Source organism: Zeugodacus cucurbitae, chromosome 2, assembly GCF_028554725.1.
Source record: "Zeugodacus cucurbitae isolate PBARC_wt_2022May chromosome 2, idZeuCucr1.2, whole genome shotgun sequence".
Lineage (NCBI taxonomy): Eukaryota > Metazoa > Arthropoda > Insecta > Diptera > Tephritidae > Zeugodacus > Zeugodacus cucurbitae.
Genome location: NC_071667.1, coordinates 5374436 through 5402076, shown reverse-complemented (window position 1 = coordinate 5402076; position 27641 = coordinate 5374436). Strand labels below are relative to the sequence as shown.

At 36.0% G+C, this 27641-nt stretch overlaps 1 protein-coding gene across 6 annotated transcripts; it reads right to left on the bottom strand.

Moving 5' to 3' along the window:
* Positions 1-725: 725 nt before the first annotated feature.
* On the bottom strand, positions 726-27641 carry LOC105214134 (nicotinamidase). Of its 6 annotated transcripts, none has more exons than XM_011187366.3 (8): positions 27315-27641; positions 9984-10141; positions 9066-9252; positions 3009-3113; positions 2135-2269; positions 1748-2045; positions 1482-1624; positions 726-978 (listed from the first exon to the last, which is right to left on the bottom strand). In XM_011187366.3, exons 2-8 carry the CDS (start codon positions 10067-10069, stop codon positions 859-861), a joined length of 1074 nt encoding a protein of 357 aa, XP_011185668.1. In that variant the 5' UTR covers positions 10070-10141; positions 27315-27641; the 3' UTR covers positions 726-858. The 6 variants fall into 6 exon arrangements, with proteins under 6 accessions (XP_011185668.1, XP_054090139.1, XP_011185669.1 ...); XM_054234164.1 differs by lacking the exon at positions 27315-27641 and adding an exon at positions 10767-10785; XM_011187367.3 differs by lacking the exon at positions 27315-27641 and adding an exon at positions 10266-10527.

Sequence of the window (27641 nt, the reverse complement as noted above, 5' to 3'; positions counted from 1 at the left end):
ACATTGTTGCGCGCTAACTGTTTTCCGGGTATTTTCACTAATTCGCCGTGATGCCAACGATGCGTTACACACCTCCAAGGTTCTGCAATATTTCGTTTATTTCTAGGGTTGGCGAGGAAATGTTGGCAATGCAACAACAACGCAACAACAACAAATTGTAGCCGGGAGTTAGACAGTTGTAAATGTTAAACATATTACTGTCGCGTTTCAAGTGGATTCAGTTAGTGACATGTTGCCTTGATGAAGTGTTTCAGTGATTTGTGTGTGTGTTGTTTTTGTTGTTCTGTATGGATATATGCATATTTTATAAACTCTGTGTAAGCCTTTCAACCCGGAAAACGTTGCATAAAACACATTCATAACACACACATATTAATCGTGCAACACATTTTACACTGTAATAAATTTATTCACTTTCAACGAAATTCAGAAAGATTTTCACTCATTCGAAGTATTGCTCCATATGAAGGGATTACCATTGCGGTGGATCTCAAATATCACTTTTACAACATTTATATGTGTTGTTTGTTTGTATCATTTATTCTTTATGCTTTTTATTCATTTGTAATAAGTTAAAATAAATTAAGTAATATATTCCGTTAAAAGCTAAGCCACTACTTAATATTCGGGTCATGGATTTTGTCATTTGTATATTCCTACTTTTTAATACTTAATTCTTGGAACTCGTTTGCTTTCTCTTCTCTGCATCTAGAATGTGTGTATATTTGTCTCTGGTGCATGCCTTTAAAGCCATATATTAAGCGTTTTCATAGGATTGTGAAATAGTTATGTTGTTGTTGTACTTATGTCTCGTAGGTCTTTTACTAGCTATGTTTGTCATCTACAGTTAATCGCAATTTAATCGACCGGACGGAAGCCATTGCGTTGCGAAAGTGCCGAGTCGGGATTCTTAAGTTCCATTGCCAGTTTATAGCCAAGTTCTGGACGTCGATCGCGTCCATCGATCATGCCACGCACCTGAGAGACGAAATAACAAAGCTTTATAGTACTTATATTAAATATATATTTATTAATACACTACAATGTACGATATATATTAGTTATTCGTCTACGTTATGAAAATAAAACACTAGTGACACCAGTGCCTATCTATACAACTTTCAATTTTAAACGAATATTTTTGCGACAAGAACACGTTCTATACCGCTCTAAAATATTGCTGAGCCATGCTACTATCTAAAAAACTTGGAAAGATCTAATTTTCTCTGCTAACACTAACAGTCGACTAACCACAACAGTCTGTGACCTTGATAGCCTCTTTTATTGAAATATACTCTAACATTCTACCTTTTTAAATCCATTTTTTATTATCATTTAACTTGTTTCCATTTTCGACAACAGATCTACATTTTTTGGTAAATATCTACCCTCATTTCATATTCACCAGACAATTCTTGGGAAAGGCCTGCCCCCAAGCGCTCAATAAGTTTTACATACATTCCAGTTATTATTCCTCTTACCTCATTCGAGTGCACAACCACACCATGATTACTTATCACCTTCTCTTTGGTGTGCTCGATATCATGGAAATCGGTGCCACGACAACAGTCGTCAATTAAAATGGTACGATAGCCGACAGACAAGGCATCGACGGCGGTGGCACCTGAAAAATAACACACAGAAAACACAATATTTGAAAGAATCAGCAAACACAGCGAAGACTGAGGAAGAAGGAAACTACAAAATATTGCGAATTCTTAAAACCAAACTGTAGTCCTTCACTTACCCACACACACATCATATGCCAGTCCACATACGTAAATATCCGTTGTGCCCTTCATCTTGAGCTGTGCATTCAATGTTGTATCAGAGAGCTTCTTATTGTCCCAAAAAACGGAGTACGAATCGACTTCTGGATTTGTACCTTTATAGATTTTAATGCCATTATCCACCACTTTTAAATCCCTATGCAGTTCGGCGCCCCACGAATCCTGTACACAATGACGCGGCCATAGACGTTGCTTCATCGGTGGTGGACCCGCAAAGATGACTGTATCGAAAACCTGCGCTGAGTCTGCGTCGACCTGGAAGGGTATTTGGATTGGATTGGATGTCTTAAATATATTTATATAATATGTGGGTTTTATCCCTATCAACGAGGCATCATTCTTACAGGCGACGACTCATCCATGGGACGCATTTTCACATTATCAATAAACGAAACGTGATCGCTGGGATGCCAATCCAGAGAGTAGAAAATCGCATCAAATTCAACGGTCTCCAACAAGTTGTTGATGGGCTCCAAAATCTAAAAAGCAAAGCGGGAAAAATAAACTTAAACTATTTTCTAGATACATATACACTGAAATAAAAACGTTAAAGCAACAAGCAAGGAAGCGACGCGAATGGAATATTTCCGTTTACACTTCCTGGCGAAAGCTAGTGCCTACGTACTAGCATGTCGACAGAGACGCGACGCACTTTCGGCATTCGTTTCCGGTCTCAGCGCACAGCTGCACATAGCTCACTTACCAAAAGCACATGTAAAATTGTGCTTATCAACTAAGGGATGTGTAGAACATGGGGAACTTTAGATTAAAATCCGGTAACTATGAGCCTCAAAGGCTCCTTAAAAAGATTTTTGTATTAAGTTTTTATATACCTTTTTCAGGATTTATGTAGCCTAATTCAGTTTTAATCTTGTATTTTAATACAACTAACTACTCATCGAAGAGAATGCCCGTAAGAACTAACTATAGTCTAGTTGGTCGACAGGTGTGTCTACAAAATTTTACAAACTAAAAACTGAAAAATGCTCGTCTTTATTTTTTTTTGTTTGCCTGTCTTATCACTGCTTCTTTTCTAAGTTAAATGCAATTTGTATTTTTACTTTATTTTGCTTTCTTAATTGTTACTGCCAACTATCCGCAAACACACACAGACCTACATCTACAAATATGTATATTTAAGAGCGAATATACTTAGCAACTCGCCGAGACACTATGTGTCCCCACTTGAATGCGCCAAGCGCGCTTCTAAGCACTCACCTCATGTCCTTTTTGCTGTGCACTGCAATTACTTATATCCAAGGATCCACTTATAAAATCATTCTGTACATCAACAATGAGGAAAGCATTCACCGGTCGTACAATCTGCGTTGTTGTTATTAAGCGTTCGTTTGTATGGAAGAAAGTTGAAAAAGAAAATAAAGTTAATGTTGGATATTTTTCGGAGTCCTAACACAGCCATTCACACACACACACGCACACAAAATACATACGAGTGTAATAAGGATACAAATGATAAACATGTTCTCACACGTTTTTTGTTGTTGAATAAATGAAGTGTCGCAACGCGTCAAGCGAAATTTACAATGGCCAGCACATAGCGGAAGGATGCTGGCAGGATATGAAATTTGAGTGCGACATTGTTGACGTTGCTTTGCAACATTTGCGGTTTGTAGCATATGAAATGGCGGATATTTATGAAAAAGCAAATTAGTTTGTTATATGTATTTTTGGCAAATTATTTCTTTCGTAGACTACTATATACATACACCAAAAAGCTCTGTCATGATTGGGAAGGACCTCTCCGAGCCGTTCGATACCAAAAGAGGTTTCAGACAAGGTGACTCACTTTCGTGCGACTTCTTTAACCTGATGCTGGAAAAAATAATAACTGCACAGCTAAATAGAGAAGGTACAATCTTCTATAAGAGTGTACAGCTCCTGGCGTACGCCGATGATATTGATATCATCGGAAGCAACAACTGCGCCGTTAGTTCTGCTTTTTCTCGCCAGGATAAGGAAGCGAAGCGAATGGGTGTGGAGGTGAATGAGAACAAGACGAAATATCTCTTGTCATCAAACAAACAGTCAGCGCACTCGCGTCTTGGCTCACACGTCACTGTTGACAGTCATAACTTTGAAGTTGTAGATAATTTCGTCTATCTGAGAACCAGTTTCAACAACTCGAACAATGTCAGCCTCGAAATCCAGCGCAGAATCACACTTGCCAACAAGTGCTACTTTGGACTGAGTAGGCAATTGAAAAGTAAAGTCCTCTCTCGACGAACCAAAATCAAACTGTACAAGTTGCTTATCATTCCCTCCTGCTTTATGGTGCAGAAGCTTGGACGATGTCAACATCAGATAAGACGACACTAGACAGCCGATGTAACGATGAGCTGTGCGAGTTATAAGACGACATTGACATAGTTCAGCGAATGAAAAGACAGCGGCTACGCTGGCTAGGTCATGTTATCCGAATGGACGAAAACGCTCCAGCCCTGAAAGTACCCGCCGGAGTAAGCCGAGGAAGGGGAAGACCTCCACTCCGTTGGAGGGACCAGGTGGAGAGCGACCTGGTTACACTTGGTATCTCCAACCAAACCACCAGGGAAAGCACCACAGAATGCACTTCAAGTAATAAAGAAAGATTCTATCGATTAATTATACTCTCGCAACAAAAGTTGCTAAGAGAGTATAATAGTTTTGTTCACATAACGATTGTTTGTAAGTCATAAAACTAAACGAGTTAGATATAGGGTTATATATATCAAAATGATCAGGGTGACGAGACGAGTCAAAATCCGAATGTCTGTCTGTCCGTCCGTCCGTGCAACGGATAACTTGAGTAAGAATTGAGATATCTTGATTAAACTTGGAACACACGTTCCTTGGGACCGTGAGAGGGTTGCTTTCGAAAATGGGCAAAATCGGACCACTGCCATGCCCACAAAATGGCGAAAACCGAAAACGCAAAAAGTGTCATAACTTATTTGAAACAGAGGATCGCACTAGGAAGGGGCACATTTGGATGTAATTTTTTTGGGGAACTGGGCGTGACCCCGCCCCCAAATAGGTTACTTCTATATATCTCGCAAACCAATAAAGCTATATAAACCAAACTTCCTGCAGTCGGTGCTCTTACGTACCCCACCACACACCATGGAATTAGTTGAAATCGGATAATAACCACGCCCACCTCCCATACAAAGGTTAGGTTGAAAATTTGCTAAAAGTGAGTAAACTCAGTAACGGAAAACGCCAGAAACACTAAATTTCACATAATAAATGGCAGATAGAAGCTGCACTCAGATTTTTTTACAAAATGGAAAATGGGCGTGGCGTCGCCCACTAATGGGTCAAAAACCATATCTCAGGAACTACTCGACCGATTTCAATGAAACTTGGTTTGTAATAGTTTCCTTACATACCAATGATATGTTGTGAAAATAGGTCAAATCGCTTCACAACCACGCCTACTTCCTATATACCAGAACTTTGAAGAAGATCTGAATCGTTTACTTTACAATATATAAAAGTGAAAAAATATTCGAATTATAGTGAAATCGACATTTTCGTTAAACTGAACTATTTTTTCAGCTTTGGTAATCAGAACCATATTTTCAATATCTACACTTAGAAACTTTGAAAATATGGTTCTGGTTAATTAAATAATATGTTTATCTCCGGGAATTTATTCTAATTATTTGAATTGGCGTTTCTCTCGAAAGCTTATCACATTTTAATGCTTTCAACCCACTGTGTTTATTAGTAAACTGCACAGCAAGCAACTAACTACACAATTATAACTGCTGCGCTGTTGGATGTTCTCTACAATTAGGTAGCATTCTCTAAAATTACTAAAATTAGTCGTAGAAATGTTTTGTAACAAAAATAAACAAAACCAAATAAATGAGAGCAAAATTTGAAATCATCGCTATGCAGAAACTGCCAAATTGTATGTAGTTAGTACACGTAATTAAAGTATTCTATGAATCATCACAAGAAAAGTATGTGTAGTTTTTTCAGTAGAAGTGTAAATACATTTCAGTAAATATTTCTTGCAATTTTTAATATTCATTAAAATTTTGTAGACTCAATTCACCGAACTCTCTTCACATAACTCTGAATACCTTTGCACACAATGAATATGTAAGCTATATATTCATATGAATATATATATGTACATAGTTACACACATACGACCATTAACAGCCGGAAATTGCTTAAACACCTTTCCTCTGCCACGTTTTCCACGTTGCACGATGCATATGCACACTTCGCTCATATCAAATGCTAGAAATGTACGCTTGTATCCTTCAACCAACGTTAAATGTATCCCTTCTCCTCCTCCAAACACTGTTTGCCATTTGTTTGATTATAGACGTCAGGGCAATGTTAGATTGAAACTGAGTTGTGCAACTTGTCAGACAGGAAGACGCACACATACCCACTCAAATACGTGTACACACCGACAAGGCTAAATGTCGAAAGGGTAAATAAAATCAATTTGCAATAAAAAGCCAATTCCGGCGACGTATTAAACCATTTTAAAAAACTGCACAATATATGCATTTCCTTATTTTCCTAATATGAAAGTTCCTCTTCAACTCTACAAGCGGAAGGAAGTACTATTTTTATTTATACTGCACAAAACTTGATTTTAAATTTTTAGACTAAGTACGTAGTATGTTTATTAGAGTTTAGAGGGAATAATTGTGAATTCGTTTGATTGAAATAAGAATAAGTTTTATTATTAGTTTTATCCTCTCGCAACAAAGGGTTGCTTTCGAAATCTTTCGTGGATACTGCCACGCCCACAATATGGCGAAACCCAAAAACATATAAAGTGTCATAACTACGCCATAAATAAAGTTATATAAGTAAAATTTGGTCAAAAGGATCGTCCTAGTAAAGGCAATATTTGGATTTAACTTTTTTGGGAAAGTGGGCGTCCCCAATAAAGCTATATAAACAAAATTTTTGCAGTCAGTTCTCGTACGTAACTCACCATACACCATGGAAAATTGTTGAAATCGGATAATAACCACGCCCACCTCCTATACAAAGGTTAGGTTGAAAATTACTAAAAGTGAGTTAACTCACTAAAGCAAAACGTCAGAAACACTGGCATCGCCCACTTATGGGTAAACATCCATATCTCAGGAACTACTCGACAGATTTCAATAAAATTCGGAATATAATATTTTCTTGACACCCTGATGACGTGTGGAAAATGGATGAAATCGGTTCACAACCACGACAACTTCCCATATAACTCAATTTCGAATTCCATCTTATTCCTTCACTTTATAATATATACATAAGGAACCAATAACGAAATAAAACTTTACACAAATACTGTATATGATCTGTGGCATCTCTTGTGAAAAAATTATCGAAATCGGACTATAACTTTTCAAAGCCCCGGATATCGCAAATGAAGAACTCAGTGCCCCATGGTTATTTTTCAACGAAAATTTCGGTAAATCTCTCCGAAATGGTTAAAATCGGGTCATAACTTCCCATAGCTCTCATATACCTAATTATAGGATTTTCAAAAATACGATGGGCGTAATCTAGACTACTATTATAAAGAGGAAAGACTTATATGTATGTTTGTAATAAATAAACTTAAAAACTACAGTGCCGATTTCAAAAATTCTTTCACCATTCGATAGCTACATTCACATCGAGTAACATAGGCCATATTTATTGCTAGAATCTTTATGGAAATAGTTCCTAGGTGAGGGTATCAAAAAGACTCCGTGATGGAGAATCTTAATCTGAAACTGAAAATCGTCAAAATATTAGAAATATACAAGCTCGCGTCTAATTCGAGAGAAAGACATCGGACACCAAAGACTAAAGGTCGTAATCAAGATTTAGCTCATTACAAATAAAATATACTTTCATGCTCGAATTTTCTTCATTTTAATTTTATAAATGAACCCACGCAATAAACGGGAAGTACATACTAGTAGCTTATAAATCGGTGAATATATTAAATAAGAATATAATCTTAGATATAATGTACGTTGGTGATGAAAATGAGTGAAATCGGTTCAAGAATTACCTCAGCCTATATATATTATATGCGTTATTCTATTGGACTTTATGCCGAATATATGTGTAAAATTTTGTGTTATCTTAAGAAAACTATATCAATTAATTGCGAGACTATAAAATGTTCGGTTCCATCTGAACTTTGTCTTTCCTTACTTGTCGTAAACTAACTATGTGAAATAGAGTAAATTGATTTGGATGAAGAATTCAGATTTATACACAATGGTTTGTTATTATTATTTTTTAATAACTTCACGGCTGTCTCGAATAAATTCCAGTCGAAAGGTCCAATTTTCGACCACTTCTTGCAGCAATTGGAACCCTATGTCAGCAATAAACTTTGTTCCGGAGTAAGTCTCTAAATCATTATGAAATGGCCAACCAAGCTGAGTACAAATCAAGTAACAGCTGTCTGAAAGATAAACTCCAAAAACAGTATTGCCACATTTAAAACTACACGTCTAAAAAGCAAACAACCTTTATATATCACTCATATGAAAAGACTTATACGGTGGTCAAAACTTTGCATATTTATTGATATTTTCATATGAAGTGTTCAAGTGCAGCGTTACGGAACTCCCCTAGACATAACATGAACATTGGTAAACACAATATGGCTGTAATCTGCACATATACATACATACATACGTATTATGTACATAGGATCTGCATAAAACACGTTGCTCCATGTGAAAATTGAATTGTGAATCGACCTTCAGCGCTCTGGCGCGCAATATGAAACGCCTACAGAAACCAATTTTCACATTTCAGTAAAATCATGTTTTCTGCTTCTCAAATGTAAATTTTTTACTGCAAGCGATGCGCCAACGTAGAGTAATGCATGTAATAAAACACTGCGAATTTACACTGGTGTGGACATACTATGTGAACAGAAAATAAAAAAATACATTTTGTTGACAACTGCATTATTAAGTCGTGATGGTCACACATTTTTGACGCCGCCAACGCTGTGTAGCAACATTTAATAGGATAAAACTCACACCAGCACAATTCGCAGCAACAATATAACTCAATAAAGTCGCCTGCTGCGTTATGGAAATTCGTTTTTACTCGCTCGAGAAGCCTAAAAGTGAAATATAGCACACATACACATACATATATACAGCACTCAACCATGCATACAGCTTACATAAAGCTTAACATATTTGCACAGCCACTCCACAATAAAGTCATACATATGCTTAATAATAAACTTATAGCTTTTAAGTGCGCGCAAACTTATGTACTCACCGTTTTAATCCAACGATTCCAACAGAATTTAAATTCCTCTCTATCAATGTAGCCATCGCCATCCGTATCGAATACTTCGAAAATCTGCTGCATCCGATCAGCTGGCACATCGTAAATATGCCCCTTATCGTTGCGGAATAATGCCCGACAGATGAGCGTGAACTCGGCCAAGCTGAGACGATCATCACTGAAACAAGAATAAGCAGTAAAGTATTACATTTAAGTTGGCATTTGTAGAAAGGAAATAACCGAGATGAAAATTATGTTAACAGTTTAATATATCAATCTGACGAATATGCGTATAATTTTCGGTGTTTGGCACTATCCACTTTTGAATTGAAATTCATAACTCGGAAACCACTCGATCAATCTTGACCAAATTTTTTTAACTATGTAAACCTTGTGACGACCCCTCAACTTATATAACGACATTGCCAACACCTTAGTTGTGAAACACGAGTATTTTATTGTTGTTATATGAACATATTTTAACAAATTGTATAGCCTAATTTAAGATCGCATATACTTTGACTCAATTTTGTAGAAGATAACGAGTTTTCAAAACTCTTGAAATTTTTATTAAAAGTCATAGTTAATTGTCAAAAATTAATTTTTTTCTCTTCGGACTTAATCTGCGAGGGAACATTGCATTTTCGGAATTTTTTTCACAAATTAAACTTTCTTTTCGTTTCTTTTCACTAGTTCACTAATTATATAATCCATTGCAACATGCACTACTGCTCGACGCACCATTAAAAATTAACAAATTTTGCGCCAATTTCTAAAGTTTTCATACATGTTTATGCAGTTTCTACACTTCAGCTATAGTTTGTCTTTTTAAGCACTTTTTAACGCCATAAAATGTCTCACGGAATTTTAAATAAATTGTTATTGCAAACTGCAAGTTGAAACACTCACCCGTCCTTATCGAATGCGGTGAAGCAAGCATCCATTGCTGAACCGTTTGGATCGTCGATTACGATTGGCGGTGTTGGTGAGTCCATTCTCACGGAAATGTCTGCTTGCAATCGAATTTTATACCGCCAAGAAAGTCAACAACAAACACAACCGTGCACCTGCAAATAGAACCAAGTGCTCAAGTCGTGTCTATAATATATGAAAGCCCTTGGTGGTTGAATGACACCAACACTAACGCACGTACACACGCTCCCATATGAGTATATGCCTTAAAAAACTCACGTTCGTGTTTAGTTAAAACCTCAAATTGAAGTACAAAACGCTTCCCAGTTAAAAGCTATAAATCACCACTTTGCCACTAACACCACCAGCTATTAAGGTAGGGTGAGGTTCGATGACGTCTTAAGGACAAATTATCACACAAACCAACCAGCTTATACGGACGCTGTTGCAAAGTGCTGAACGCACGGAAATCTAGCAAAATTTCACTGTCGACCTGTGACAGGGCTAGTCGGACGACTAACTGCTAGAAGCTTAAGCGGCAGCGTTTTTGTTGTCACCATGCAGCAGGTTTTCACGCTAAACGCTTCAATGATTTATCGAAATAACAATAAAGGCGTACTGCACCCATACGGAGTCGTGGGTGCGGTTGCCATAGTGATCCGATGGTTTCTTTGTGGTCCGTCTATATGCACGAGTATGTATAGAGCGTAGCACACTGCGCCTGTAATTTTCGATCATTTTCATTCAGCGGTTTTGTGAGCCGCCAATACACCTACCTACCTACATATGTATATCCATTGAACCATTTACTTATGTTCATACATGCATATGTAAATTGACCGCAATTTTCGCTGTGTTAAGTGGCGCGACACATAAGCAGCGATGAGCGTGCAAGCCGCGCTCAAACCGTCGGAGGCGTTAGAGGCGGGTGTTAGGCGTATGCGACCGCCTGCCGCATCAAATAAGTGCTACGCAAATGATAAATCGTTTCAAAAGCATTTACGGCAACTTTTTTCTCTGCAAATGCGCTAAATGAAGTCAACGAAAAATGTTAGTGGCAAATTGATTTCAGCAATTTTTATAATACACACACACATACACGTACTTTTTTTTATATCTTAATTTTACTGATTTAGCCTTTGTTGGTATTAATAAGTCAATTATACTTTCCTTAAATTTTTTATATATAGACTAGCCGACCGCTCCGGCTTCGCACGGGTTTAAACAAACATTTCAAATATTAAAATTTTTACACACGCTCCCATACATATGTATATACTTACTGTTTCTTGCGTGGGTTCATTTAAAAAAGTAAAATGAAGAAAAATCCAGCATGAAATTATATTTTATTTGTAATTATATTACCATTTCCGGTTGCTTCATTTCCGACACATCATTCCCATATCAGGTTCCATCGGTTATCCCATATCTGGTTCCAGTTGACTCATTCCGTTTCGGATACCCCACTTCCAGTTCCAGTGACCAATTTTCAGCCACCCCATTTCGGGTTACGGCAATATCGTTATCCATATCCGGTTCCGGAAACCATGTCCAGTTACCCAATTCAAGTTTCCATCCTATATATCCCGTTACCCCATGTCATGTCCATGTCCGGTTCCAGATGCCCCACACCACCCTGATCACGTGAGGTAAATTCATGGTCACGTGATACATTTTTGAATGAGGTCATTGACCCCCCCCCACGACATCACGTAATGTCAATTCAAGGTCACGTGATATTTTTGTTTACATTTTTGAGAGATGTCAATGACCCCACCCTGATCACGTGAGGTCATTTCAGAGTCACGTGATATTTTACATAGTTTTCAGGCCATTGACCCCGCCCAGATCACGTGATGTCAATTCAAGGTCACGTGATGTCCTCCATTTTTGGACTGTATAATGAAATGCCTGAAGAAAACGGCTAATAAAAGTTTCGTTGACATAGCTTTAGTAGTTTACAAGATATGTACAAAAAACTTAGTAGGGGACCGGGTCATGCCCACTTTCCTAAAAAAATTACATCCAAATATACCCCTTCCTAGAACAATCCTTTGTACCAAATTTCACTGGGAAAACCTGAATAGCCTATGCTACTCGATGTGAATGTAGCTTTCGAATGGTGAAAGAATTTTTATATTTACTTTTGAGTGTTTGAAATAAAACAGGTTGAGGAGGGCTAAGTCCGGGTGTAACCGGACATTATGTACTCTCGCAAGTTATATTACTTATTGTTATCAAAATAACACACAACTCGATCCATATATTCGGCTGAAAGTCCACTAGAATCAATAGAATCGCTAAACCGATTTCAACTACTTTTACCACCAAGCTACACTATATTCCAGAATATACGCTCATTTAATTTTGCTAAGATATCTCGCATATTAACTGATATATGTGGTATAAAGTCCACCGGAAGTTGGAAAATCCGTGTATTAGGTATATGGGGCTACAGGAAGTATTGCCCCGATTTTGTCCAATTTTGGCTCAGTGACACACTAGTAGAAAAAAACAGGTCTCCTTTGAATTTCTTTCGAATATCTGTGAGATTTAAGTATATTTTGGGTAAAAAATAGATTACAAGCGTTGAAGTGGTCATGTTCGATATATGGGGCCCTGATATGTTATAGCCCGATTTCGGTGAATTTATGATGAGTGACTAGAAACGCATTATTTGTGCAAAGTTTTGTTCCGATATCTTCACTGCTGCTTAATATATTGATTGCTAAGCGAACGAATCAGATGGGCTTAAAAATTCTGGTATAAAAAAAGCAGGCGTGGTGTGAACCGATTTCTCCCATTTTCAAACTAATCTATTGGGTGCCAATGAAATATTTCGAACCGACCCATAAGTGGGCGGAGCCACTCCCATTTCATATTTTGTATTAAAATTTTATTGCTGTATCATCTTTACCATGAAATTTAAAGTTTCTGGTGTATTTCCTTACTAAATTAAAGTATTTTCAGTAATTTTCAACATTAACTTTGTATGGGAAGTACTATCTTTGCAACATGTTGGGAGAGTGCAAAAAATATAATAAAACTTTCGTAATCCAACTTTCAAGAGAGCTCAATGCCATTAAACTCGCGCTCACAAAAATCCGATAATCGAAATATTACTGCCTAATTAGTAAACAATTATATTTATAAAATGTATAAGCATATTAATTAATACGCGTTTTTGTCATTTTAAGCCGAAAATACAAAAACAAATTTCTTCTGAAATGCTACTATTTGACTTCAAAAGAATGCCGGTTTAAAGTCAACAGATAGCTTTACCATTGCACATTCCTCGAATTTATTTTTTAACAACCTCAACCGACTCATCTCACTCCTTGTAGCGATTTTTTATCTGTCATGCATTTATACAAACATAATTATTTCACTTAATGCTTAATGCCACACAATTACTCCAGATGTCAAGACTAAGTGTTTCAATGGAATTCGCTTTAAATTGAAGTGCGTCGTTTAAAGAGAATTAAGTGACTGAAATTTCAACAGAAATCTTAATCCATATCCAACTATTTTTTTTAATAGCACCTTAACATGTCGTACAGATTTCCAAGTAAAAAGACAATGCGAATGCAACATACATGCATATTCAGAGTGTCGTTTAAGAATATGTGCAAGCTCTACCCTAAATAAGTTGTCTTCAAAAGCGACTTCTCCACACTCGAAATACTACGCCACTTTTTCAGTTTTGGGAACGGAATATATATTTAAGAATTTAAATTTATAGCGAACGCTGAAAAAGCGAAAAGGAACTTAATCATTAACTTACAAGAGCCATAGGCTCAACCCACACCAGATTAGTCAAAAACGTCTTTGACTAATAAGACACAAAAACGTATTTTGCTCTAGCTCAAACCAAGTGAATATGCGTTTTTGTCTCGTCTTGTACGGTGTGAGTTATAACAAATAAAGCTATGGGCAGTTGTCGTATCACAGAAGAAAAGACGTCTTGACTAAGCCAGAGTGGGTTGAGCCATACGAAACCACAGTTTTACATTCGCTTCTTGGCCAACTATCTTGAAAACTGAAATCAAATTTAATATTCCCGCTTTTTGTATTTAAGCCGAGAATAAAGACTTCGAAAAACAATAAATAATAAATCCCCACAAAACTGACAATAAGGCACCGGTCAATGACGTCAACTGTGTCAGTATGCAAGAATTAAGTGTAAAAAATCTCCATAATAAAATGAAATATGAATGAAATGTCCCATATACATTATTTGCACACCATTCAATTGTCGATAAAAGTTTATACTTTCAACACAACCAAGCAGAAGAAGATAGGAGCGTGCAACAGAAACTAATTATGACCCAGAAAATGAAGGACAATGAACACAAGCTGAAAACAATTGCATACATATGTATGTATGTATCATACACATTCGCAGAATATTTGCCACAGAGCGTTTGTGAGGCGGATGGCATACGGTCGATTTGTGGAATTTTGTCAGGTGATTGTAAATACATACATAACACATGAGAAACACACATAGACATACGTACATAGATACATACATATGTATGCCTTGTAAATTGTGCTGTTGATTGCTGGTTATTGTTGTTGTAATAAGGCCGGTTGAAGCATTCATTTGTGATTTCTTCTCGCTCGAACGAACAGTTGAAGCATTGGGAGATGCGCCTACTTCATTTGCTATGGTGCGAACGTGCGGTCTTCGATGGACAATGTCAATGGGTGTGTGACAATACAAACAACAAATATGGCATGCATTCATTTGCCTTGTGTTTGGAATATTTCATATCATGCTCCATGCAGAGAGTTGGATGCGCTTGTTTGTGTTCGTGTGTGTGTGCGTGTGCATGTGAGATCAAGAAATTTCATTTAGACGAGGCCATTCGTATGGTTGTGGCAACCACAGCTCAGTGTTTCCAATTTCCAATTCAATGTTAATATGTTGCATTTCAGTTGCAGGAACTTATCAGTTAAGCATTTTCCTGAATACGTTGCTTGACCTGATTGAAGCACTTATAAAGAGCATTAATTGTAGTGAAATGAGTGTGAAGATAAATCATTTAGTATTTACTTGCACTATTACTTGCACAAGTATTTCGATTTGAATTATTTTTAGGTAATTTTACTGTTATATAATCTGTACAGTAGTAAAATGTCTCAAATTATCCATCACTTAACCAAAAGTCATAGGCTTAAATTTAGCTGTTAGTTAGTTACAAACAAATATATTATCGCTTGCTACTAAAGTCTGCTAAATCAGCTAAGCATCAGTTACGCGTGTCCACATGACCGCAGTAGTCCGCATGTACAACGCTGCGTATGAGCGACATGCCAGCCATACGAAATGACCCAAATGGTCTGACCGCTGACTCTGCGAGTGCATTGGACAATTGAGAGCTTTATGTGGCACATGAAAAATTTGAAACGGTCAATGATATACCACTGGTCCCAGCGGCAACGCAAGCAACTGCAGAGATACCGTTGCCATTCCACACTGACAGCAGGTATCTGGGCAAGCGGAATTTATGTTGCAGCAGACAAAAGCTTTAATTGCATTCTTATTTATGGCTGCTGTGTGTGCGTAGCGGGCACAAGAATTCACAAACGCATAGACTCTACACTGCAGTGCTGTTGTCCGGCAATATTTTGGCGGCAATTCGCAGAATGTTTATGAGTATAAGAGTGAGTGAGTGAGTGTGTGTGTGTGTGTGTATGACTGCGCTTAGCGCACATTTGCAATTGTAATTGCTTGCTGGGAGTTATTGAAAATGTAAATTTGCTTTTGTGCCATTTCTCCTTGAAATTCCAACCATTTTTATTTTCGTTCCCTCTTGTAATTCGCTGCGCAAAGGTCACACAATGCAGCAGTGGCAAGCTCAGAGTTGACTATTGTTTGCTTAATCTTATCTTTATGACTTCTAACCTGAATGACAATGTATGGTTAAAACATGACTTGACTTGCCACGAGCGATGTACATAAATGTTAAACGAGGGTCTCAGTGAAAAATCTTATTTCAAACGGAAATTAACTATACGAGGCCTCTTTAAAGCATTTGTAATTCAAAAATTTTACTCCAACACTGCTTTTGTACATAGTTAAAGTTGAAATATATGTATGATGCAAAAGATTAACTCAGTTTTATATTTTGCTATTCTTCGCCGGTTTTCGTGCGCCAAAATACGTCATCACTTTTATTTCGCATTTTATATACACATATACATAGAGGAAATGCCACTTGGCGTGCATAGACAATTCAGTCAAAAAGGTAATTTATCATTTTGTTTTAGTTTGCCTCACCTTTAGGCGCAATTTACCGCAATCCTTTGTGAAAAGCAAATTTATTAACAAATGGTAAGTGACGTGAACGATGCGGTTAAGCGCTTGAATACAGTAACGAGTGAAAAAATGTAGTTTTTGGCACAAACTAGCCTATAAAAATAAAATAATTTGACATTATTAATGGGACACTATCGGTTTTTGTTCAAATTAAATTTGTACGAGAATACTTTGTCTAAAGGCCGCTAGATGCCGAGGATACACAAAAGAAGATAATTAAATATTAGGTTGCGCTTTATTAATATGCACACCCATAAATATTTCACCATTACTCATAAGCACCCCATGCGTTTTTTGCATTTTACTTTATTTCCACTTTAAATAATTCGACATGTGGGAATATGACTTCTTGGCTCTCACGTGCATTGGAAGCGGGTTTTCATGCAACTTTTCATGGCACTGAGCTCAACCAGCTTTTCGAACAAGCACCCACAACGTTGCAATGTTACGCCTTTGCCGTTGTTGTTGCCGATGTCGTAAAAGCAAAAGTTATTGTATATGCTGTTGTGTGTTTGTATAACTCTAATAGCGCGTAAGGAGACAAGTCATTAGTTCTCAATTTTTTTGCATGCGCTCTAGCAGTGTTCTTTTATTCCGCAAATAGTACCGTTTAATACTCTATGAGTAGGTGTGCAGTTCGTACTTTTGCGTTGGCACTTCTACTCATTTCCCTCTCACATCGCTTTATGAATGGTTGAATAATTGCATTACATTATTCTTGCAATTCATTTGAGTGAAACGTCTGCTAACATGATTGCATGTTATAATTTGAATAAATTTGCTCGAGCTATTTGGCTTAAAATATACTTACACACCTGCTTAGTTGGTATATTTGCTCGTTAATTTGTACATTTAAGTAAATATGTCTGAATTTACATATTGTTATTGCACATAAATTGGAAAAGTTTGCTATTTTCCCATATGAAAAGTGTCTTAAAATCTAAGTTTTTAAATATTTCGTGTCATATAAGTCATGCATGACTAAACCATTTGAGAAGTGTTTTTGTGTGGCTTCGGGAGCGTCACGACATTTGGTACCAGCTGAAATTAGTTGAAACTAATGATTTGCATATATTACCTAATGGTTAAATATGTATATAAATACGTCAAATCAAACATAAAAAGTTGTTTAAAGAATTGTGGAATTAAAATGTATATAACTCGTATTCCAAGCACAAGCCGTTTTCGAGACGCCATTGATACCTTATTAAAGCAGTTTATTTACAGATTTTAGACCAGTTTTACCTATGTGGACAGCTCAAATGACAAATTATTTTCAAAAATTGAAATGAAAATATATAAATTTATACTCTCGCAACAAATGTTGCTAAAGAGAGTATTATAGTTTTGTTCACATAACGGTTGTTTGTAACACCCAAAACTAAACGAGTTAGATATAGAGTTATATATACCAAAGTGATCAGGGTGAAGAGTGGAGTTCAAATCCGGATGTCCGTCCGTCCGTCTGTGCAAGCTGTAACTTGAGTAAAAATTAAGATATCTTAATGAAACTTGGCACACTTATTTCTTGGCACCATAGGAAGGTTTCTTTCGAAAATGGGCAAAATCGGACCACTGCCACGCCCACAAAATGGCGAAAACCGAAAACACATAAAGTGCCATAACTAAGCTATAAATAAAGCTATGGAAATAAAATTTGATATGAAGGGGCATATGTGGATGTAATTTTTTTGAGGAAGGGGGCGTGGCCCCTCCCCCTACTAAGTTTTTGTACATATCTCGCAAACTACTGAAGGTATATCAAGGAAACTTTCTAGAGTCGTTTCTTTTAGGTACTACCTTATACAGTCCAAAAATGGAAGAAATCGGATTGTAACCACGCCCACCTCCCATACAAAAGTTAGGTTGAAAATTACTAAAAGTGGGTTAACTCATTAACGAAAAACGTCAGAAACACTAAATTTCACATAAGAAATGGCTGCACTCAAATTTTTTTACAAAATGGACAATGGGCGTGGCGTCGCCCACTTATGGGTCAAAAACCTCTCATCTCAGGAACTACTCGACCGATTTAAATGAAACTTGGTTTGTAATAGTTTCCTTACATCCCAATGATATATTGTGAAAATAGGCCAAATCGCTTCACAACCACGCCTACTTCCTATATACCAGAACTTTGAAGACAATCTGAATCGTTTACTTTACAATATATAAAGTAAGCACTAGTGAAGATATCGATGCAGAACTTTGCACAAATACTACGTTTATAGTGTGGCAGCCCAATTTTAAAAATCGCCGAAATCGGAACATAGCTTTTCAAGGCCCCATATATCGAACATGAGGCCCTCGGTGCTTCTAACCTAATATTAGGGTTTCCAACTTTCAATGGACTTTATACAATATATATGACGAATATGTGGGTCAAATTGTGTATTATATAATATAAATAAAGTTAAATATATAAATTGCGAGAGTATAAAATGTTTGGTTGATTTTTTTACTAGAGAGTATGCAGATGTCGAATAATTGCTTTCTTTGCTGCACTTTTGTTTTACAGACTTTAGACGAGTTTTACCAATGTGGATAGCTCAAACGACAAATTATTGTCCAAAATTAAAATGAAAATATATTTTTAGAGTCGATTTATTGGAGAGCATGCAGATGGCTCTTTAAAGTCGTATAACCGTTTTTTTCTCAGCAAGTTTTGTTCTACAGATTTTAGACCAGTTTAACCAATTACGCTAATGACTAATTATTGTCAAAAATTAAAATAAAACAAGAAAAAACGTTAACTTCGGCTGTACCGAAGCTAATATACCCTTCACAGATGCATCACTTTTAGTAACTATGTGTTTAAGCAAATCTAAAGACATAAGAAAAAGTAAGTAAAAAAAGACAACATTTTACTAATTCTTTTTACCCGGGTTGTTTGCTAGAAACATTAAGGTTATATAGTTAACCGATCTGAACAATTTTTTCGGAGATTAAATTATTTCTATGAATAATAACTCACACTAAATTTCGTGAAGATATGTGGTAAAATGCGAAAATTTTCCATACAAGCCATTGATTCCGCTCGTTCAGTTTGTATGGCAGCTATATGCTATAGTGAACCGATCTGAACAATTTTTTCGGAGATTAAATTATTTCTATGAATAATAACTCACACTAAATTTCGTGAAGATATGTGGTAAAATGCGAAAATTTTCCATACAAGCCATTGATTCCGCTCGTTCAGTTTGTATGGCAGCTATATGCTATAGTGAACCGATCTGAACAATTTTTTCGGAGATTAAATTATTGCTATGAACAATAACTTACACCGAATTTCGTGAATATATGTAGTAAAATGCGGAAGTTTTCCATACATGCCCTTGATTCCGATCGTTCAGTTTGTATGGCAGCTATATGCTATAGTGAATCGACCCGAACAATTTTTTCGGAGATTAAATTATTTCTATGAGCAATAACTCACACTAAATTTCGTGAAGATATGTGGTAAAATGCGGAAGTTTTCCATACAAGCCCTTGATTCCGATCGTTCAGTTTGTATGGCAGCTATATGCTATAGTGAACCGAACTGAACAATTTTTTCGGAGATTAAATTATTTCTATGAACAATAACTCACACCAAATTTCGTGAATATATGTAGTAAAATGCGGAAGTTTTCCACACAAGCCCTTGATTCCGATCTTTCAGTTTGTATGGGAGCTATATGATATAGTGAACCGATGTGAACAATTTTTTCGGAGATTAAATTATTTCTATGAATAATAACTCACACTAAATTTCGTGAAGATATGTGGTAAAATGCGAAAATTTTCCATACAAGCCCTTGATTCCGATCGTTCAGTTTGTATGGCAGCTATATGCTATAGTGAACCGATCTGAACAATTTTTTCGGAGATTAAATTATTGCTATGAACAATAACTTACACCAAATTTCGTGAATATATGTAGTAAAATGCGGAAGTTTTCCACACAAGCCCTTGATTCCGATCTTTCAGTTTGTATGGGAGCTATATGATATAGTGAACCGATGTGAACAATTTTTTCGGAGATTAAATTATTTCTATGAATAATAACTCACACTAAATTTCGTGAAGATATGTGGTAAAATGCGAAAATTTTCCATACATGCCCTTGATTCCGATCGTTCAGTTTGTATGGCAGCTATATGCTATAGTGAACCGAACTGAACAATTTTACAGACAGACGGACATGACTAAATCCACTCAGTTCAACATACTTATCATTTCTATATATACTTTTTGGGCCTCCGACGCTTCCTTCTGGGTGTTACAAACTTCGTGACAAACTTTATATACCCTTTTCAGGGTATAAATATATATTTTTAGTGCCGAATGGAGACTATGCAGATATCTCTTTAAAATCGTATAACCACTTTCTTCACTGCAATTTTTTTTTTACAGACTTTAGTCCAGTTTTACCAATGTGGATTTTACAAATAACAAATTATTGTCAACAAATATTTTTTGATTGTTCTTATAAACGACTTAAATTAATAAAAATATAATATATTTATAGAAATCATGAGGTATGTAGTCCATTGCTCGCAACCTTGAATTTTGTTTTATATATTTTCGAATTGCTTGCTAAGTCCAAAATATATACAGAAGCAAAGTGTATTCAACAAAGTGAACATACCCGTTTTTGACAATGAAATTGTAAACAATTCATGTATTTGTTTACATTAACCCGTCTTTTTTATCTTGAACAATATAATATATATTGATAAAATTGTTTGCAATTTGGCAGTTGGAGCACAAAACATTAGTAAATTACTTCCACGAGTTGTTTTGCATAAGCAGAAAGTATTCGGCACTTTATTTTATTAATTTCAAACATTTTTTTTTTTTTTTGGTTTGAAATTTGTTTACTTTTGAATTTCAAAATTCGAAGTTTAGAATAAATGTAAGGGTTAAATGAATGGCAACAAACATGTCAAATTCGGGTAAAAAAAATGACATTTGTACAGAAGATAATATAAAAATCCTGCATAAAATTGAAAATATGTAATTGATTTAATGAGACTAAAATGTCAATAACAAAAAATTACACAACAATAATCATTCAACAATTATCATAAACGCACAAAAGAAAACTCAATTCATTGTCTCTTGCGTTTGTCAGACGAACAATAACTACAAACTATCACACTCATCATTAGATAACCCCAAACCACAATCATTCGCTTCACTTAATGCTAATTAGGAACGTTGCAAATTAATTGGTGGTCAATGTGGTCAACTCAGATACATCTAACCTTGAATCACCGCAACAATTGACCGCTATTGTCGCGTTCTCGCAATCTGAGACACCCACAAAGCTGCGCCAAGGTATGCACTTCAACAGGTGTGTGTATGTAGGTGTATATATTTATATGTAACACGTATATATATATGTATATGTAGTTGTCTGTTCGAGTATATACCATGGTTGAACCATTAATCAAGCCAAGTTTTGCAATTTGGTGAGAAAATGAGCAGATCGCATGAATTATAACAAAAATTGGGCCTCTTGGCTAGAATTTATTCGACTCAGCCGTGAGGGTTACTTGCCCGAAATCATTTTTAAAACATAATAGCAAACCATTATCTTTATAATAGAGCTAAATTTTTGTTCATAAACATATCTATACTAATATGATAAAGCTGAAGAGTTTGTTTGTTTGTTTGTTTGAACGCGCTAATCTCCGAAACTACTGGTTCGAATTGAAAAATTCTTTTTGTGTTGGATAGTCCATTTATCGAGAAAGGCTATAGGCCATATAGCATCACGCTATTTTTACACAATGGGAGAAACAGTGGTAAATGTGTAAAAAACGGGAGAAATTATTTATCTTTGAGGGCTTCCGTTCCTTGCGCTGCGAAAGCGGTTCAAGATACACAAAAGTTATGTATGAAAGAATTATTTCTCTTTTAATAATCTAAAAAAAAGTCCGTGAGTACCCGTGAGTCGAAATTATTTGTTAGAGTTGTATTAACATAATAATATTAATCTTTATCCAAATAAATGTGTTGTTGGTTAAGAGTATTTAATTCTGAATAAAATTGTCTTTGACGACACTTAATTTTAATGAACAACTTAAAAGATAATATTACAAATAAATAACTCCGAAACAAAATTAACTCGCACTTTGCGCTGCGCTGGCCGGTGGGCGAGAAGCGGTGTTTGCGGGCGCGCAGGAGGGGGTGAAGCCACCTAATTTATACAACGGGACCCGACTTCAAGTCAAATTTCTTCGCAATAACGTGATCGTTGCAATCGTTTTGACTAGTCCAGCAGTTGGTCAAACAGTACTTACACCTCGCATCCCGATGATCCCAAATGATATACCTTTTAATTTTAAAAGAATTAAATTTCCCCTTAAGTTATCTTTCGCCGTTACAATTAATAAATCGCAGGGGCAAACATTTAAACACGTGGGGATCGATTTACGCCAAGACTGCTTTTCACATGGCCAATTATATGTCGCGTTGTCAAGATCAGGTTGAGGAGAAAATCAATATATTCTTCTGCCACCGGAAAATAAAACAAAAAATATAATTTACGCAGAAGTTCTTTGATAACAGAAATTGACGCGGACAAAGATAAAGATGAAGCCCAAAATCACTATTCCACACGGACGAAGTCGCGGGCACAGCTAGTGTATGTATATATACCGTCGAATAAAAACTTAGAATTAGCTTCGAGAACATACAAAAATTTGCATACGACAAATTAGCGAAACTGGCAAGCGTTGTATGTGTAATAGTGTGTAATTATGCGTACAAGCATTTCGAGCGAAGCTTTTCAAATGCAAATGCTTTTTGCACCTACCACGTGGCCAGCCAATCAGCTTTGTGCGAGCCCATGTTGAAAGTTCGGTAACATGTAGTACCAACGCATGCAAACGGATTTTACACATTTTGGCATATTCGACAATGAAGCCCAACCACAGATAACACACAAGCACCCTCAGCGCTGATGGAAAAGCGCTTTTCATTTTTCTGCTACTTCATTTTATGAAGACTTAGTTTCACTTGCCAGAAAGGACTGTTTTTTGGTGATCAACGCTTTGCGCACTAAATCCCAACGGTAAAAGGCATATGCAGTAATCAAATACAAAAGCATGCTTATGCACAATGGTTGGCACATAAAAACTGGCTAACACACACAGAAGCGTTTCTTACATTGTTAGCAATGGACTCGGAATCAGTTTTCCGGCTACTCAGGTGCGCATGTGTGTAATTATGTTAGTGTCACCATGTGTAGATGATGGCCAACAAAAGCATTCGAGCCAATATGTCAAAAAGGCAAAATTGCAAAATTGCAAAATGTCTAACTGTGTTTATAGACCGAAGCGAAGTCCAGAAGTCGGTCGCAAATCTTGGTTGTGTGTGGTACATAGTATTTATATTTAATATAGATAAGTGCAAAGATAAACACACAAAGCTAACACTGTTAGTGTGTTAGTTAGATCTAGTGGTCGTATTGCCACTTTCCCCAATTTCCTCAATTTACTGTTGTACGAAAAGCTCGTACATACATATGTATGTACACACTGTATTAATGGCACATAATAGTTTTGAGTATTAAGCAACAAACAGGCCATATACCTTTTCAATAATATGAAGAAATATAAATAAATTGAAATTTTAAATTAAATTTAATTACTATAAATAAAAACAAATATTTTTTTAATTCATTATTTACTTTGAGAATATAAGCAAAAAAAGCAGGATTGCCAAATGAAAGTGTCGCTTATAATTGCAAACAAGTAAGAAAGGGCTAAGTTTTTAGATTTTATACTCTCGCAATTTATTTATTTAATTTCATTAATATAATACACAATTTAACCCAGATATTCGTCATGTACATATATGGTATAGAGTCCATTGAAATTTGGAAACTTTAATATTAGGTTAGAAGCACCTTGAAAACCTATGGTCCGTTTTCGGCGATTTTTAGAAAGGGGTTGCCACACTATAAATGCCGTATTAACGCAAAGTGCTGTTCGGATATCTTCATACATATTGTGAAGTAAACTAATCAGATCGACTTCAAAGTTCTGGTATATAGGAAGTAGGAGCGGTTGTAAACCGATTTGGTCCATTTTCACAAGATATCATTGGGATGCAAGGAAAATATTACAAACCAAATTTCATTGATATTGGTCAAGTAGTTTCGAAAATATGGTTTTGGGCCCATACGTGGGCGGAGCCACACCCACATAAAATTTTGTATATCAATTTGGAGCCCTTCTGCACCTTCTTTATAATGAAATTTAAGCTTTCTGGTGTTTTCCCTTACTAAATTAAAGCATTTTTAGTAGTTTTCAACATAAAGTTTGACATTTTTTAGCATAACATCACTCAGAACGTTTTGTCATTTAATCGTGAATTGTTTTATTTACAGGGAATTAAAAAATTCATCTCGGCCAAAAAGTGGAATTAACTCGTAAACATTTTCGTGCGATCATTTTTCACAACTTTCGACGTGGATTATCGCGACAAGAGTGCATCGATGAACTAAAATCTTTGTATGGCTATGAAGCACCATCCTATAGCACTGTGAAAAACTGGTACAATGAATTCAATCGTGGCCGACGCTCGCTCAAAGACGAATTCCGTAAAGGTCGTGCAAAAACAGCCGTTGTGCCAGAAAACATCGATGCCGTACGTGAACTAATAATACAAGATCGTCATGTAACATACCTTCAGATAGAGGCATGCCTATGCATTTCTCCCACCAGCATACATTCGATATTGCATGAACACCTGGCCGTAAAAAAGGTTTGTTCTCGTTGGATCCCGCACAATTTGACAATTGCTCAAAAAAAGGTTCAAAAAAAGTGCTTCGAAAATTAGTTTGAGCGCATGGAAAAGTATATAAATCTTGATGGAGAATATTTTGAAAAACAATAAAACCATTTTCGTTGATAAATATTCCTATTTTCATTATTAGGCCAGAAATATACATATATAACAGCCCTCGTAATACTATCTTAGCAACTTTTGTTGAGAGAGTATTAAAAACGAAATACTGAAGAATTTTTACAAAAAGGGGTAAGGTAATAGTTTCAGGCAATATAGAGGAAGAATTTCCTAAAACCCCATCACCTCCATGGAGCCACACATGCCAAATTCACATTGCTCCAGATTTAACTTGATTTATCTGCGCAAGCAGTTTGTACATATGTATGTTTGCATGTGCGTATGTGCGCTGTCAAGAGTCACGAAGTGAAAAAATTGTGCGAATTGGTGAAAGCAGCATACAATAACAACAAATTGGCAAAAAACACAAAATAATAAAAACAAGTAGAAAATTGGATGGCAGTAAAATGGTTTTGGCAACTTATCAAGGTAATAAAATTCCGTAAATGGTTACAAGATTGATTTGGCAATGTGTTTATTTTGTTTTCAATTACTCACACTCATACATACATACAAACAGGATAAGAACGCAAGTGTGTAAGTGTTGACATTGAACGCTGCAGCAGCGGCATTAAATCTTGAACAGGTGTAAACAATTGCGGCCATTAAATGACCACTCCAGCCGCTTGGGCAACAGCTGCTATAAAATAACAAAAAACAAAATTACTATATACTCGTGGTGGGAAGAGTATACTTCGCTGTTTTAAGGAAGGTTAAAAGAAGCGACGGTACATTGCGCACATACATATATATGTGTTTTGCCAGATGCCGACATACAAATTAAAATAGATTTGTAAGGATAGTGTTTGAATGAGACCTTTCTTCTTTGGACTGACACTGCCACTGCTGAAATCCTGGACCAAAACTGTATATCATCAAATTTCTATATAATAGAAATTCTAATACAAAGATGCCGCCGCAAATTAAACCACACATTGATAAACAAGAGGATATATTCACCATCGACGAAGAATATTTACGTTACCATATATGTTAAATATCGCAAGGGATGATTATTGAATGTAGGCATTCGATAGAAAATCATGGTTACATATGAATAACAGCTGTTCGTATCACCTAGGAGTTACATACATACATATATCCAAATGCTGAAGATGAAGAGTAAAGTTGAATTACGGATGCCTATCGGTCCGTTCGCCCCGACCCCTTTTAGGTTTTCGCATATATCTCCCAAACTACTAAAGCCATATAAACTTACCTTACACAGGTTTTATGGAAATTTTCTAAACGTGCGTAAACTTATTAACAATTGAGAGACACTAAATTTCAACAAAGAAGGTATGGTAGAAGAAAGCTGTACTAAAATTGCTATACAAAATGGAAAAGAGCGTAGCTAGAATTGCTCAACCAATTTTAGCGAAATTCAAGTACAAAATGGACGAATCGGTTTACAGCAAAGCATACTTCCTATATAACAAAATTTTGAATTGAATCTGATTCGTAGCGACATCTATGGACGTTAGCGCTGAACGATGTGAAGCGACATCTACAGGTTAGACAATGAAGTTGAAGCATACCGAGTTGCATTTTAATACGTAACGAAATGGTGCTTAGACAGATGTTATATTAAAAAAAAAATGTTATTGAAACATCCTTTGTCTGACAACTTTTCTAGAGAAAACAACAAATGTTGCTTAAATTTACAAAAGTTAATAAAGTTCGTATTCTGTATTATTAAAACCGATATTGGAATTTATTGTAAACAGCTCTCTTCCCAATACACTCTTTCCAGTGTAAACGAACGTTGTCATGCCAACACCGAAATATGTTTATGCGAATTTACATATTTACAAGCACACACATACAATACACACACACATTAACAAGTTCTTATCACTTTAACAAGAATGCTTTCTCATACCCAGAGAATGTCGGAAGTCTCCCTGAAACCGGCAAAAAAAACTCGTACGATGTTGGTTAAAAGCTACAGGCAAAACCACAACAACGATTGGAAACGATTCGATGTGTGAGGGTCATTTGCTCATATAAATATATATATAAATATGCATGTGAGTGTGTATTTTAGCATGCAGAAAGCCACTAACTAGAATCCAATTGCCTTCTACAACGTGTTCGCTCACCTTTGCTATTGATTTGTTCGCAAAGTTATTTGTTTACATCCAACAACAAATACAAGTGTTTATTTATTTCACAATCAAAAATTTACACTGTGACGTAAACACTATCTAATCATTATCCACTTCTTTTTAATTATTTTTAGTTATTTATTAAATTTTTTTTTTTACTTTTTGCACCGGACACATTACAAAAACTTTAAATAAACGAGTATTTAATTAATTTTTTATTCACAACCACTTCACGTCTATTGTTATGGGCAAAAGTGAAAACACTACACGCTATTGATTTTATGTAGAACACCGGCACCTTTGGGTGGCCGCTCGCTACTA